The 15,315-nt window shown below is 47.0% G+C and overlaps 1 protein-coding gene across 3 annotated transcripts in view; it reads right to left on the minus strand.

Moving 5' to 3' along the window:
• ARL15 (ARF like GTPase 15) overlaps positions 1 to 14,912 on the minus strand; it is a 495,300-nt gene extending 480,388 nt beyond the window's left edge. The window contains exon 1 of one of the 3 annotated variants that reach the window (XM_075541033.1): positions 14,771 to 14,912. In XM_075541033.1, coding sequence (XP_075397148.1) covers positions 14,771 to 14,818 — 48 coding nt within the window. In that variant the 5' untranslated portion in view covers positions 14,819 to 14,912. The remainder of the gene's footprint in view (positions 1 to 14,770) is intronic. The other 2 variants (XM_075541032.1, XM_075541034.1) reach the window with 2 other exon arrangements.
• Positions 14,913 to 15,315: the final 403 nt, after the last annotated feature.

A 15,315-nucleotide genomic window follows, 5' to 3' on the forward strand; every position in this document is an offset into this window, starting at 1 on the left:
CAGGGGTCACCCAACACATCACAGTAGCAAAATGACAGTGATGAAGTAGCAATGAAATCATTTTGTGGCTGGGGGGTCACCACAACACGAGGAGATGTACGAAAGGGCGGCGGCAATAGGAAGGTTGCGAAGCACTGGTCTGTTTCAGCGGGCTGTCGTGAGGATTACCGGGGAAGGCTCTGAGCAGACGCTGCCCGTAGAAGGGATGCCGTGATTCTGCGACGCTGAGGGTAAGAAGGAGGGGTGGGGAGGGTGTGCCCGCCACTGTTCTAAGAGTGTGTGTGGTACATCAGACAATCCTCACAGCAGATGAGGAAAATGAAGAATTGAAAAGTTGTCAGAAAGTAATTTACCCAAAGTTAAACAGAGTGGTGGAGCCAGGCCCACAGCTTACGGCATTCTTAACCATTAAACAAACGTCCTCACATCTGCCAAAGGTCTGGGCAATGCGCTTTCTGCCTCAGTGTTTCCCAGAGTGGGTAAAAGGACAAGGGGTCTCCCCTCTGATGCAGGCTGGGCCTGATCTGGTTTCCAACATTTTCTGTATGTTTGGTTTGGCTTGGGTTTTGTTCTTATTAGGGTGCATCTCAGAGGTGTTAGGTCATCGGCAGTCACCCTCTTGACATTGGTCTGTTTTTCTGTGTTTTGGGGTATATAAAACCCAGGATTGATGAACCTCTCAGGACAGCAAGTAGAACAAGGGCGGAAGTTTCAGTGGTGGGGTGTAGGTGGGAGTGGTAAAAGGTGGGGTGCTGGTGGGAGTGGTAAAAGGTGGGGTGCGGGTGGTAAAAGGTGGGGTGCGGGTGGGAGTGGTAAAAGGTGGGGTGCGGGTAGGAGTGGTAAAAGGTGGGGTGCGGGTGGGAGTGGTAAAAGGTGGGGTGCGGGTGGGAGTGGCAAAAAAGAGGCAATGGCAAGTAGTCCAGCAGAAAAAGGTTTGGAAACTGATTGTAGCAGCGACTATACAATTCTGTTTGATGTGATTGAACTATGGAATGATACACGTATTAACTACCAATTAATAATAATTAGGGCAGGGAGCTTCTGGAACCATCTAGGGGGCGCTGCAAAAAGATAACTCACAAGTGATCCTGGATTATGAATGTGAGCCAGAGGACAAAAGCCCTCACTGCTGGGGTGGGGGTGCTCGGTAATTCGTTTGTTTTGCTTTTGCTGAAAAGTGGGCAGTAGGTCAATTAAGTATGGGAACCTAGGCTCTACCTTGTGGCCCAATTAAGTCATTCTAAGTCCCCCTCAGAACCTGCAGGACCCTTCTGCTCCACCTATAGTTTAAGATGTCCTGCTCATTTCAAGACTCATGATGCAAGCTATTTCTCGTGTCCTCTAAACCCCTTTGTTAATGACATCTAACAACCCGGCCCTCACCCACTGAGGGTTTTTCACATGTGGCTCGGCCTTGTGCTCCAGCCCAAGTCCTCCCATCATCCTGATAACTTCCCCTTCGTGAGCCCAACGCACATCATGGCTGTATTACCTCATCCCTGTTTCACTGGTCCTGACCTTCGCGGCCATCTTTTATGCACCGACTGAATGCCACAAAGTTGAGTCTTCACCTTGGTGACCGGCTCCATCTATAGTTCTGCTATCCTAAATCCTGACATCTGATTGTTGAGCCACATTGAACCTCCTGTCCCTCCAGTTTTCTCAGTACTTACTCAAAATAAAATCTGTTAAAAAAAGGGGGTGGGGTGGGGCGGGGAGCTGATCCCAAGGGCTCAAAAGAAAGTAAATGTCTAGAAAAGAACAATGACAATATATGTACAAATATGTTGGATACAATTGATGTATGAATTGTAACAAGAGTTGGAATAGCCACCAACAAAATGATCTTAAAAAATAAGGAAACGAAAATAATAATAATTTATCAAGGGACCACGAGGGTGGGGGGAGGAAAGGGGGGGAAGATGACTTGACATCAAGGGCTCAATAGAAAATAAATGTCTAGAAAATAATGACGGCAACATCTATGCAAATGTGCTTGATACAATGGATATATGGATTGTTACAAGAGCTGTTAAAGCCCCAATAAAATGTTTTTAAAAATTTAAAAAGAATAATAACATCTATTGTTCAACTTCAAAACTACCCGTTCAATTCATCTCTTTTCTGGTTTCACTTCCTTCTTTCCATTAATTTATATCCCATGATGTATCGCATCAAACATTATCTTGTCAGTTCCCTACACCTCTTTACCTTATTCGTCAATCCACCTGGAAAAATCCTAACTCTTAGCAATTTAATTGTCCTCCTTCTCAACCTGCATCCCAGACAGTTACAAAGAAGAAAAGAGAACCCTATCGGGCAAGTCCCCAGATTGGTCAGTAGGTGATGGACCACAACATCGGCACTTCCCTGATCATCTCTCCTCCTCGTTCATTGCTGCAGCTGCTTCCCTCCTCCTCTGCCCAAGCCCAAGCCCTATCAGTAATTCAGACGCTCACTGAAAAGAGGCCTAACATTCTATTTCATCAGCATTAATACCATCTCAAGTCTACCACCTCCCTCCCCCCCTAAAAATAAATACCCATCTACTCAACATGCCCTCCCTCCAGTCTCAGCCCCATCGTTCTTCTCCAAAGAGAACCTTTTTGAAAGGACTCACTACAACACGGTCATTCCCTCAGCGCCTATCTTCCTCTGTCTGCACCGGCCCTCTGAAGGTGCTCAGGCCAAGGTCACTCCTGACGTAAATCCAGGGCTCATGTGTCTTGTTTGCTTCATTTCACATCCTTCTAAGGTTCGTCCATTTTGTTTGAAAAATCAGTGGTTCTTTCTCATTGCACGACAGCATTGTGTGAGGAGGGCCGTCAGCAAAATGGATTAACCAAGGCGCTGCAGCCATGGGCTCACGCACCTGAACAAGTGTGAGGATGGCCCAGGACTGAGCAGTGTCTCCTCTGGTTCTGTGCAACAGTGGCTATGGGTCGGAAGGACAGCACGGAACAAGGACAGCATAGTCTTATATTGCAAGGCGTGGGGGTTTGTTCTGGCTACATACTCCTGTTGGCACTCTGTCTCCCGACAGCAGCCTATAACAACTACACAGTGCATTGGTGTGCTCAGGGACCTGGGAGGACTCTAGGGTACGTTGCTGCTAGAGCTCAGGGTCCCTCGTGAAATTACAAGCAGAGGATGGCTGGTGTTCATTTTCTCACATAGGTCTGTGAGGGGCCCTAGTGGCACAGGTCAATAGTTCGAAACCACCAAGAGCTCCACAGGTTAAAAATGAGGCTTTCCACTCCCATAAAGAATTATAGTCTTGCAAAGTCTTCAAAGTGGCCTCATTTGCCATCTGACTTTGCAAATGAGGAGATTATAGGTCAGGGGACATTTGCCTTCAACCAGTTTCCTTATATTGGGGCTTTAGAAACAAGTGCAATGTTAATGAATTCATCGCACCAATAAAACAAACTCACTGCCATCACACTGGATGTCAACTCACAGTGACCCTATAACAGGGCACGGCAGACCTGCTCTGATGCGTTTCTGAGACTGTAAATCTTTAATGGCGTAGAAAGCTCAGGATTGGCTCAGGATTCCCATGTTTTTCACTCTGCCCAATAATGACATTTTAAGAGAGACCTTACCATACACTGCCATTTCAGAATAGAAAGATGTGTCAAGATTCACAAAAAGTTGGGAATAATTCTAAACTTTTCAATCTGCATGTAACTTTTTTTAACCTTTTATGACATCCTCATTTTTCTATTTTGCTATGGACTGAGATATGGGAAACACTTCATACAATCAGAGCCCTGGTGGAATACTGGGTTACCGTTGGGCTGCTAACTACAAAGTCAGCAGTTCAAAACCACCAGCCACTCTGTGAAAGATGAGGCCTTCTATTTCCTTAAGGATTTAGTCTTGGGGTCCCACGGAGGCAGTTCTACTCTGCCTTATAGGCTCCCTATGAATGAGAACTGTCTTTGTGCAAGTGAATTTTTTGTCAGGTCTCACCAATAATAGAACACCTGGGACTCAAATCAATGCTTCAAAGTCATTTATTTTTTCTTCTCTCTCGCAATCAGGTACAGATTACGACTATATAAATGTCACAGGCCTTCTAAAAACCAAAGCAGCTATGATTACACCAGTCTCTCTGATCTGATTGTCACCGCCATCGAGCTGAGGCTGACTCACCAAGCTGAGTTTCTTCCACCATAAAACAAGAATAATAACCCCTACCTCACAGAGGGTTGCTGAAAGGACTAAACAGTGAACGCATAGTAAGCACTTCCTGTGGAATCTGGCACAGAGTAAATTCTCAAACATTAATTATCAACACTATCACTGTTACATCTCACTATTACATAACCTTGATTTAAAAAGCAGGGATTGATTATGCCCAGGTGCTGTTCTACATGCATTACAAATATTAACTCAATCAATATCAAGAGCTTTACAATGCTAGTGTACCTTAGCAAATCTACTTCTAGAACTTTATTTGAAAGCACGAATAACCCAAATGTTTAGAAACCCTGTGTGTAAATAATCGCCTGTCTATAGCTGCACCAGGCACATTAACCACAAGAAACAAAGAAGCAAACTCACTACTCCCCATCAGTCGATTCTGATTCACCGGGGCCGTAGGGGCAGAGCAGCACTGCCTGGCGTGTTGGTGCGGTGGTAAATCTTAACAGGAGCAGAAAGTCGTATCTCGCTCCCACACAGTAGCTGGCGAATTCAAATTGCCGATGACCTGAGCAATCAGTGTGCTGCCCAAACTCAGCTAGCACTGCAGCTCCTTTCTGTGACAAGCCTCATTAACAGACCAGAGCAGTGCCCACGACCACCCACACAACCACTGCTCTTCACACTGGGGAACAGTTTGTCTTAAAAAATGCAAAAGTACCAATGGCAAATGTGCGTTGCAGATTATTTATGACCGTCAAACTTGGAACAAACTTAAAATATTCATCAAAAGGGTCACTGGCTAAGTAGATTGTTTTAACAGGACAGTGTACAAAAGAGCTGGGTAAAATGCTAAGTGAATCCAAGCAGGCTAGAAAGCCTTATCTTTATACTATGAGGTCAGGGCCACAGCACAGCGTGTGTTCAATAGCTAGATGACCAAACCAAGGAAACCAGTTGCCTATACATTCTGACAACTCCGCATGTGTCTGGGAGACTGCTCCACTGGCTTCTCAAGGGCTTATGGATATAGATCTCCAGGCCTTGCTCCCGAGGCACCTCTAGGCAGACTTCAACCTCCAGCCGAGCATGTTAACCACCATCCGCACTGCCTCTTCTTCCACTGTGCTTTGCTGGACTTTCCACATTTCTTTCATTAAGCTTTTACTTTCTTAATAAGCAGGCTATCAAAATCATCTCAGTCCAAGAATACATAGAGCCAGTGCACATGAGTAATTAATTAATATGATTACATTCGTATGATTAAAAAATGACTGCTCTACCCTAGAAAGGATACATTGATAAAATCATAACAACGATAAACATAATAAAATTCTATCAAATAATTCATATGATTTACGTGTGACACAAAAAGCAAGTGATCTCTCTCTCCCTCTCTCTTACACACACAGAGACACAGAGTCCGTCTCTGTTTTCATCAGCTCTCCACAGAGTACAAAGTAACGTCTCCACGTATAAAGCCTGAATTGGTAATATCCGAGCTAAAGATAGAAACAGCACACCCAGTGATCTACACGCAAGCAGCATGCAACTCAAAGCAGGGGGTGGGGGGGAGTCAAGTTTCAAAAAGAGAAGTGTAATATGTTACCGTGTGCACAGAATTTGTAGCACACACAAGACAATACTATATGCTATTTGTGCACGCACAATAAAGGGCAAAAGCGAGCACGGAACCATCCCCCGGCCCTGGGTTAGCTGAGCAACGGGAAGGGGAGGCCAGCGGACAATGGGAAGCTTTAGCTGCATCCTCAACATTCCGTGACTTTTACAAAAGAGCCCGAGAATTTTGAAGATAAAATGGCATAAAGTTGACAACTGTCGTCTCATGTCTGGTAGGGGGAGAGAAGTCTGTAATATTTTCTGTTCTTCTGAAGCTTTTAATAATTACGCAGAAAACTCTGACAGCACCTTAATTTTGTTGCAGATTCTGAGTCTGGGTCTATATAGAGTAGACACAGGTCCAGTCCTTATTTGCTATAACCCATAGTACTGGGGTGGCTCCAGCTTTTAAGCTGTCCCCCTTAAAAAGAAAGAGTGAGGGAGGGAGCCCACAGGGAAACAGTTCCAAGGACATAAGTCCTCAACGTAGGGAGAAATAGTCCAGAGGTCAGACTCGTTCCCAGCAGACCTAGGGACAAAAGGTCCAGATAAACGAGGGTGTCCTGCAAGCCCGACTCCTCCGATGTCTGGTTACTACCAAAGTCATGAAGGTGTCTTTGGCTGCGTGCATGCAAGCCAGTGAAAGAGAATGTGGGTAACCAGTAAGAGTACACTACACATACCAACTCTGAGCCCAAAGTACAGAGTCAGGAGCAGGAGCTGTACCCCAGGCCCTGGGACGGTCTTCCTGGAGGCACACCAGACCCTGACCCTCTGAGGGTCTCAGGATCCCAGCCCAGCCTCCTCTTCGGCTGTAAGCCAGTGATAAATGAAGGATTCAATCAGGTGCTGCAGGTGTCCCCGACTCACCAGGCACCATACTAAATGTTAGGAGTGCTGGTAGCAGTCCAGAACCACCAACCGCTCCTCAGGAGAAAGATGAGGCTTTGCACTCCAGTGAAGAGCTACAGTCTCAGACACCCACACGGGCGGTTGGCATCGACTGATGGCAGTGAGTTTAGCTTTGGGTTTTGGTTTATATTAAATGACGGGGATGAGCAAGTGATGGACATCCTCAGGGATCCTGGGCTAGCAAAGATTGTACACACAGTGACAGGCACTGTCCTGGAGTCGTTAGGGGACATCTCCAGGGCTTTAAGACCAGACCATGGGCCAACTACGTAAATCTTCGGAGCCCAGTACAAAACGAAAATGCAGAGTGTCTTGTTCAAAAGTTATTCCTTTAAAGATGGTCATAGCGGAGCGCTAAGCAAGCCAAGTGTGGGGTCACTGTCAGTGTGTAACCCCGAGTGACTGCAAAGGTTGTAAGCCAGCATGCTAGCAGCAAAGGTGCCCAGAAGCTCTGCAGACACTCAGAGGTGCAAGCCAAGCAGAAGGGGATTCCTCAGAGTTATCCAAACCTTGGTGGAGAGACCGGAGAGAGACCCTCGGTGTAACAACTATTGGAGGCTGCGGGCTGCAAGACTGAAAACGCACACACACAAACAGGAAATCCATAGGATAATTCCACTTGTGGTAAGTACCAGGGGAAACCCTAGCTTCATGTTATCGACCCTGCCCCCCAAAATCTTACCCTCCCTCCAGTCAAGCAACCCCTCATAGTAAAAGTCACTGAGGGACTTCGCCCAACTGAAGTCCTAAAGCAAAGGGCTGCTAGGGGGCTGGTGTTTGCTGGGGACAGTCTCACTTCCCAGGCAGCACCTGGAAAAGGCACAAAACGGACTTAAGACAAACGGATGACAGTGTCACTGGAGCATGTAGCAGGCGGGAACGTGCCCTCAAAATGTCACAAAGGGCCTGGGAACCCATTTGTGGTCACTGAGCAGATTTCAATACTGAAGTTTATTGCCTCAGTGACCAGAGTGGGACATCGTGGGATGGAAGGCCCAGTTCCCTTTCTGCCCAGCTGCCTCCTTAAGTGGCAGAAGCCAAGTCTTTGAGGGCATAGGCATCCGTCAGCCTGTTCACGACCCTGGGGGTCAAGAGCAATTCTCTGCACCTGTTTACTTGAGGCAAAGCATAGTATTCACATGAAATACACAGCTAAAAGTGCAACTACATTCCAACACCTTTAGCACTGGGCTGCCTGAACCTGTGCCCCAGCATAAAAGAGAGTGGGTTCTCCTTTGGGGGATGGGGGGCAGTAAAGAGGAGGGAGGGCTCTGGGGCCACAATCCTAGCTCTGTTCCTTGTTATCTTCACGGACCTGTACAACCTCTCTAAGCCTCAGCTGCAAATGCCATTACACGTGTGAAGTGCTGACATTGTCTGCCACCCAGTAAATGCTCAATAAATGTTAGCAGATTTACTCTCCTAATTATAAGGTGGTGTGGTCTGGACAAAGGCTCTCATACAGCAGAACTGGAACCCTAGAAGGTAAGGCAGGAGACCAGAGGACAGACTTTCCCAGAAAGGCTCCCGCTTACTGGTATGGCTTTTCTTAAAAACGTTTTTGTGATGTGAACGCGAGACGGTTAGGAAAAAAAAAAAAAAAACTCACTGCCATTGAGTCAATGACAACTCACGGCGACCCTACAGGACAGGGGAGAACCGCCCTTGTGGGTTTCTGAGACTGTAACTCTTTGTGGGAGTAGAAAGCTCTGGCTTTCCCCTGCAGAGTGGCTGGTGGTTTCAAACTATTGACCTTGCAATTAGTAGCCAGCATGTAACTAATACCACTAGGGTACAGAGCCCTGTTTATTCTGTCCGTGTTATTTTTTTTTAATCTTGGAGCTTATTAATGAAAGGATACTTAAGTTGACTCTCTGCTTCATCCAGTTCAGAATTTAAAATGTTTGACCTATATCCTTACTGTGTGGTCAGTCACATCAAACAAACACAGATTGTGATGTTCATCGTCATTCCGGGTTAAAAGCAGCCCAATTTTTTAAAAATCATTTTATTGGGGGCTCGTACAACGCTTACCACATACATACATACATCCATTATGTCAAGCACATCTGTACATCTGTTGCCATCATCATTCTCAAAACTGCTTTCCACTTGAGCCCTTAACTGAACATCACATGAAATCACCAGTGTAGCTCCACTCCTCTGAATGGGCTCATTTACCAAAGCAAGAGAAACCTTCAATGAGAAGGACTGACACAACAGTCACAACAATGTACTCAAATATGTCAACAACCATGAGACGGCCCAGGACTGGCAATGTTTTCCTGTTACACATACGGTTCCCTTGAGCTGGAGCCAACTCAAGAGCAGCTATCAACAAAACAACTACTTGAGGCAGATGAGGAGTTTGTGTTGTTGGTTCGTATCCTGAAAATGGCGATGGATTTGTGCTGATGCATCCCCCTGCTTTCCAGATCTTCCCCAGGGAGACACACATCTTATGACACGTACAGCTATGGCCAAGAAACTGGGCCAAGTTCCCCAGTGTTCCAGGCAACCTGTCTGGGTCGGAGTCACAAAAGTAGCATGTTCCACGGGACTTTCAAAAACTGCTTTCTCAGAAGTGGATTCAAAACAAGCCAACTGACTGTGCAATTATTTCCAACTCACACAATCCTATAACACAGGGTACAACAGTCCCTGCGGGTTTCCGAGACGGCAACTCTTCCCGGGAGTAGAAAGCCTCGTCTCTTCTCTCTCCTGAGGCGTGTGTCTGGTGGTTTCAAACTGTAGACCTTGCAGTTAGCGGTCCAACACCTAAACCATTACACCATGGGGCTCCTCAGAAGTGGGTCCCCAGGCCTTTTTGCCAAGGCACCTCTGTGTAGACTCAAACCTTCAGCGATGTTTATTAATCCCAGCAATTCCTGGTCAATACAAGGCAGGCGAAAACACCTAAAACTCAGGCTTCAGCGATCCCAAACACAATACACAAAAGCTGTCACCCTTAAATAACACATCAGCATCCAAGGCTAATTGAGTTTACATTTTTATTTTACTTTCCAGTGTACTCCGTTTCCCCCTCATTTCCCCTCATTAGAATTACCTTCCAAATCATGTTCTACTAAGGTGAATTCAGATTTTTTTTAATTGCAGTGTGTATAAGTTTCCTGAGCAAATTAGTTTTCCATCCAACAGCTGATACACACTTTGTTCGTGACGTTGGCTGCAATCCCTCCAACAGAATAGCACTCTTTCCCCTTCCTGTCTGGATATCAAGTATTCTTAGTTGTCATATTCTCAAGTCTAACTTTACGTTTTAGTTAATAATAAAACAAGGTAGCATGTAAATTATGCGAGAAATATACCAGAAAGCAGAGCTGGACATCAGCCTCCACCATGTGCCCTGTCAGCCCTGCCTGGCCGCGGTCGCCCTTACTGCCAGGCTCCTGCCGGTCCTGAAGCCAGAGAGAACATCATGGGCCGGGGCTCACTCCCAGTGACTTTCAAGGCTCCATAAATAGTTGCTGAGTGAATTCATGAAAACAACAGAAGGAAGACTTCATTTGTAAGTATTAAACAATCCTCCTGGGGCTCAGGATTTCCAGGCTGCCTTCCCAATGACCAAATTCCAATCTTTCCATATAACGAGATGAGGTTAAAAGGTGGCCTGATACCACTGAGCCGCCACAGCCAGTCCTCGGATGTAGAAGGAGAACAGCAGCAACAGCGCCACAATACATGAACACTCTGGATTTGAAAGGCCAGGAGTTGCGATAAATCGCTGTCCCTCTGTTTCCTTGTTTGATAATCATAGGCATTCCACAGGGTAGAACACATCTTTGTGCTTTTATGTTTGACTTTGGTTTTGCTTTGATGGCTGAAGGAGAAAAGAGGTGACGTACCAAATAAATCTATTCGAACATTAAGGGGGCAAAAAAATTGAACTTCTTGAACTGAAAGGAGTCTGGACGTTGATCTTGTTCAGCCTCCCCAGAAAACCCGGCAAAACATGTTTTTCTCTTTCATAACTTGACTGTTTTCTCGCACCTTCTTCCACAAGCTCTGCAGGACGACGTCTTACTAGTTGATCTGTCTTCAGAGTAAGGGAGCCAGGTGCCTGTCGGCGGAACAGCAGCAATACCTTACCTATAGCAAGACACTCCCACTGTCTCGACCAGTATAAACATGGCCTTTAAAACCCACCATGAAATAAAAAGTGGCAGTGAGGTGGGTAGCCTCCTAAGAAGATTCCCTCATCAACTGGCAAAAATAAATTTTGTTATTTATATTGCCACCCAGACAGGCCTGGGAAAAAAAGAATCATGTTCTGATCATCTTGAAGTTAAGAATAAAGGATACATTCTGCATTTCTCAGAACCAAACACCGAAGCCAAACAGATTTTATCTTGGCTCAGTGGAGAAACTGCTAAGAAAAAAGTACAACTGCCTATATCATATTCATTCACTTTAACAAGTAAGGCTGGGCTCTACTGCATGCCAGCCAGCACCATGCCAGGTACTAGGTGACACATACACACTTTAGATTAGCCCAATTATCACAGATACCCTGGAATTAAATTAATTTTTAAGTTATTTTATAGCCCATTTCGACTCAAGCCACCCCCACCCCCAGTCTTCCAGAGTGGGACTCTGCTCCCAAGTGCCCGTGGCTGGAGTCTTAAAAGGAGATCACCAGGCCTTTCTCCCTCAGTGCCTAGGGGTAGACTTGAACCACCAACCTTTCAGGTAGTAGAAAGGCAATGAAAAAAACCCTGTCTCAAGCACGAAGGCACCATCCCCACCTTCTCTGTTACCTCTTCTTCACAATACATCATTTAGTCACTTAAGCTAAGGCATCACCAGCAATGTCTAAGACAGAGATTCTTCCTCTGTCTTAATAGGCCGATCCCATTAAAAGCTGTTGAAAATACACCTCTCTCCCTTTCTAGTATCCTCCATATGAAAAGATTCAAGCGATGACATCCAGTCCAAAGAACAATGGACAAACAAAACAGACACGAGTCCCTCTTCCAGCTCTCAACATCAACAATGAAGTCTTAAAATCAATGTAAAGGGAAAAAAGAAAGCACCGAGGACAGATACGCTTTTTTCTTCCTTTAGGGATTTTTCTTCGTTGAAGGGTACAGATGGATCACTTGCTCTCCTCCCCAGCTCAGCAAAAACTGAAGAGTCGCACTTTGAATGAACAGGAGTCCCAAGTAAACGAAGTTGGGAGTTGACTTGCTTTTCAAGTAGGATCCCAGATACTGTCAACGAAATTTTTATTTTTCAGAAACTATTTTTTATTAATATATCAAGATGATGCATAAGGAAGCCAATGTGAAAGAAGAAAGGTCGGGACTGTGGGATGCCGATTTCTCCGACAGTCCTTGGACAAGACATAAATACAAAAAGATCACCTCAGGAGGGGGTGCCTTTGCACATTTGTTGCTTTTCAGTCCAGTTTTAGTAAAACTGGACTTAAGGTCTAAGGATTGTCTTAACCTCTTTGATAGGGATTACCTTGCACACTCAAAAGACCATTTCCTTTCAGACTGTTTCCTTCACCACTAATAATTGCCCACGCAATGGTCCATGGAAGAAGACTTGATGTCTTTGAAGCACCGTATTGGTGAAGGTTATTGAATGTACCAGAGAGTGTCAGAACAGGACGATCTGTTTTGGAAGAAGGAGTCAGAATGTTAGTTATCTGGAGAGACACATCATGCTTGGCACAGCAGGTCAGCCAAAGACCTTCAAGGAGATGATGACACACTTGCTGCAAGAGTGGGCTCACACAGAACAATGATTGTGAGGATAGTGGTACCGGGCAAAAGGAGCAGGCCAGGTGTTGGAACGAACTCAGGCACTGCCATCAGGGTTTCCGCCGCATCAAGCTGGAGTCAGTGACCCTCCAGGCCAAAGGAGAGATGCCCCTTTGGGTTTCTGAGGTTGTAGATGTTTATGAGAGCAGCTGCCTCATCTTTCTGGAGTGGCTGGTAAGTTCATACATCTGACCTTGTGGTTGGCAGCCCAGCACACAGATCCACCATGCCATCAGGGTGCCACCCCTGGAGTCTCTAGGAGGCAGAATCAACAACTCCAGTGGCACTAACCACACCAATGCTTTGCTAAAAAAAATTTTATGGGACTATACCCTGCACTTGTTATGTGTTAAAGTTAGTGTTGATAAAATAATGATTAAAACCAAAAAACATGAAACCGGTGTGAGGGGCAGGTAAAACATGAGGGGCTGTCATCAAGTTTGGGGCCCAGTATTGTGAAGCCAAACTGATAGTTATGGCAAAGAAATGAATCTACTTTTAGAATGAACCAGGGCCCATAAGCATTCATCCACTCACAATTAGATCACGCTTAACTAAAGATCAATCTGAGATATAAACCAGTATTTACAAAACTATTTTCACAAAATGCTTTGGGTAGATCCCTTTGATGCAATTGATCACTTAAAACACATCTTGGGCAAAAAGAAAATAATAAAGTGATCAAAACTAAATGATCACCATTTTTAGGAACTAAGTCTCAAAAGCTGGCTTTCAATAGTATAGGTTATGTTGCCCTTGCCTACTCGGCAGTTATCCCCAACTTTTGCTTTAATCTGGATAGACTGCTAGACCAAACCATAGTACTGTATTTTGCAAGACCTAATAATAACAAAGGAACCAGTTAATTTCAAAAATAATCTTTCCATTCCATTAGGGATCTCTCTTAACCTGTATCTTAAAAACCTGTTTTAGATCAGATAATAACCCTTAATGGTAGTGGGTGGATACCTGTCCTCTAGCATAAACAGAGAGGAAGTTACTGCCGTCAGCAAAATAACAGCAAAACAGAACCTGAACCCAGCACTTGTGTTACTCGGGCCCAGTGCTCCATTCACAAGGTCAAGCTTTTGCTGCCATGACCATCCTCCCCTACGAGATCATCACGTCCTAAACACTGATGGGAAACGGTAAAACTAATGGAAAGCCCCAAGTCACTTATAACACTACAAAATCAGTCACTGTCCAGCATTTTTTAATGAGCAATCTTTCTTAGTACAGCCTTAAATGTAATTCCTAGAAGGCACTGGAAACCTCTGCCAGGACCATCTGCAGTTGAAAACATGAGAGCATATGTCCAAAGTAATGAAGGGGGTGGGGGGGCGGGCTGTCGGGTTTTCAACTCTCCACTTCAACTTTGTATAGCAATAGCGGTTCCGGCGGACACAGTAAACATAGTAATTGTTTCGGCGCTGGCACAGCGACTGTCAATAAGGATTCTCTTGACCACAAGCTCGCAGCTCGGGTCATACTATAATTTTTGGAACAAAATTAAAGTGCTTGCATAATTCCATGAAAACATTCACAAGTCCTTCCTGCACAACTGCGTCCCCCCACCCCCAGCTCCGTGCTGTCACTTTCCCCACCTGAACTTCTCGATACCAGCCTGGCCTAGGAGCCCAGCAGGGACCCAAATGCATGCACCCGGTGAAAATGCACGCGTGCAGCCGAGACCTGAACCGATCCGATCGTCGGGGCAAAGCCAGCCCGGTCCTGTTCTGGTCAGGTGGCGAGGCAGTTTAGTCCCGTCTCCTTTATGGTAATGTGCTTTTAAAACCCTGCCGCGACCGAGGTCATAGCTTTAGAGATCTAATAACCAGCAAATGACCGGGGCTGCCAGGCACTTAGCGAGCCATTCTGGTTATGGCTCTTTAATAGTACCTGGAGTTCTCCTGCAGGAAGAGCCGCAAACTCCTACTTCCCCGGAAAGAAAGTGCTCCGCGGGGGACGCGGTGGGGACGCGGGGGCACCGGCCGCGGGCACTCAGCCCTCCGCCGCGGGCCCATCTCCGCGCAGCCCCAGCGAGCCCCCCGCCCGCTGCCCGGGGGGCCCCGGCCGAACCTTTACCTGCCAGCCCCCCTCCCCGCAGCGCTGCCGCCCCGCGACCCGCCGGCCGCCGCGCGGCGTCCCGGGCGCAGCTTCTTCTCCGCGGGCTGCGGGAGAAAGCAGCCCCCGGCAGCCCGCGCCAAAGAAAGAAAGCAACGAGGCTGGGTGTGCAGCCCGAGGGCCACCGGGCGCGTCGACACCTGAGCGGCGACACGCCGCCCCGGCCCCGCACCTACCAGGTAATCCATGTACAGAAACGCCTCAGTGATCCGGAGAGCAGACATCCGGCAGCCTACAGCATCCGGAACGGCTCCGAACCCGGAAAAAAAAAAAAAAAAAAAAAAAAGCAGAGGCTGTGGCTGCGAGCGGCCGGCTCTGGCAAAGGCAGCAACAGCGAAAACAGCCGAGAGCGGCCGAGGAGACGAAGACTGCACCAGGGGCGCGGCGATTGGCCGGTCGCGCGAGAAGAAGGAAAGGCGCGCGCTCATTGGCTGCGGCGCCTATAAAAGGCAGGCCCCTGCGGGAGGCTGGCGTGAAGCGCGGGAGAGGCCCGGGCGGGAGCTGGGAGCCTCGCCGCGGGGCGGGCTCCAGGGGCGGCGCCAGCGGGAGGGCCGGCGGGCAGTCCGGGAAGTCCGCAGGTGCTGCGGCCGCCGGCAATGCGTGGGCTCCTGTAGGGTCCCAGTTCCATGGAACGGTGTACAACTCAGCGCTACGAAACCTTGGGATCCCCTCCTAGTCACGCCTCAGGAAGAAGCAAGCGTTGCAGCCTGGGAAGCGAGCT

This window comes from Tenrec ecaudatus, chromosome 2, assembly GCF_050624435.1.
Source record: "Tenrec ecaudatus isolate mTenEca1 chromosome 2, mTenEca1.hap1, whole genome shotgun sequence".
NCBI lineage: Eukaryota > Metazoa > Chordata > Mammalia > Afrosoricida > Tenrecidae > Tenrec > Tenrec ecaudatus.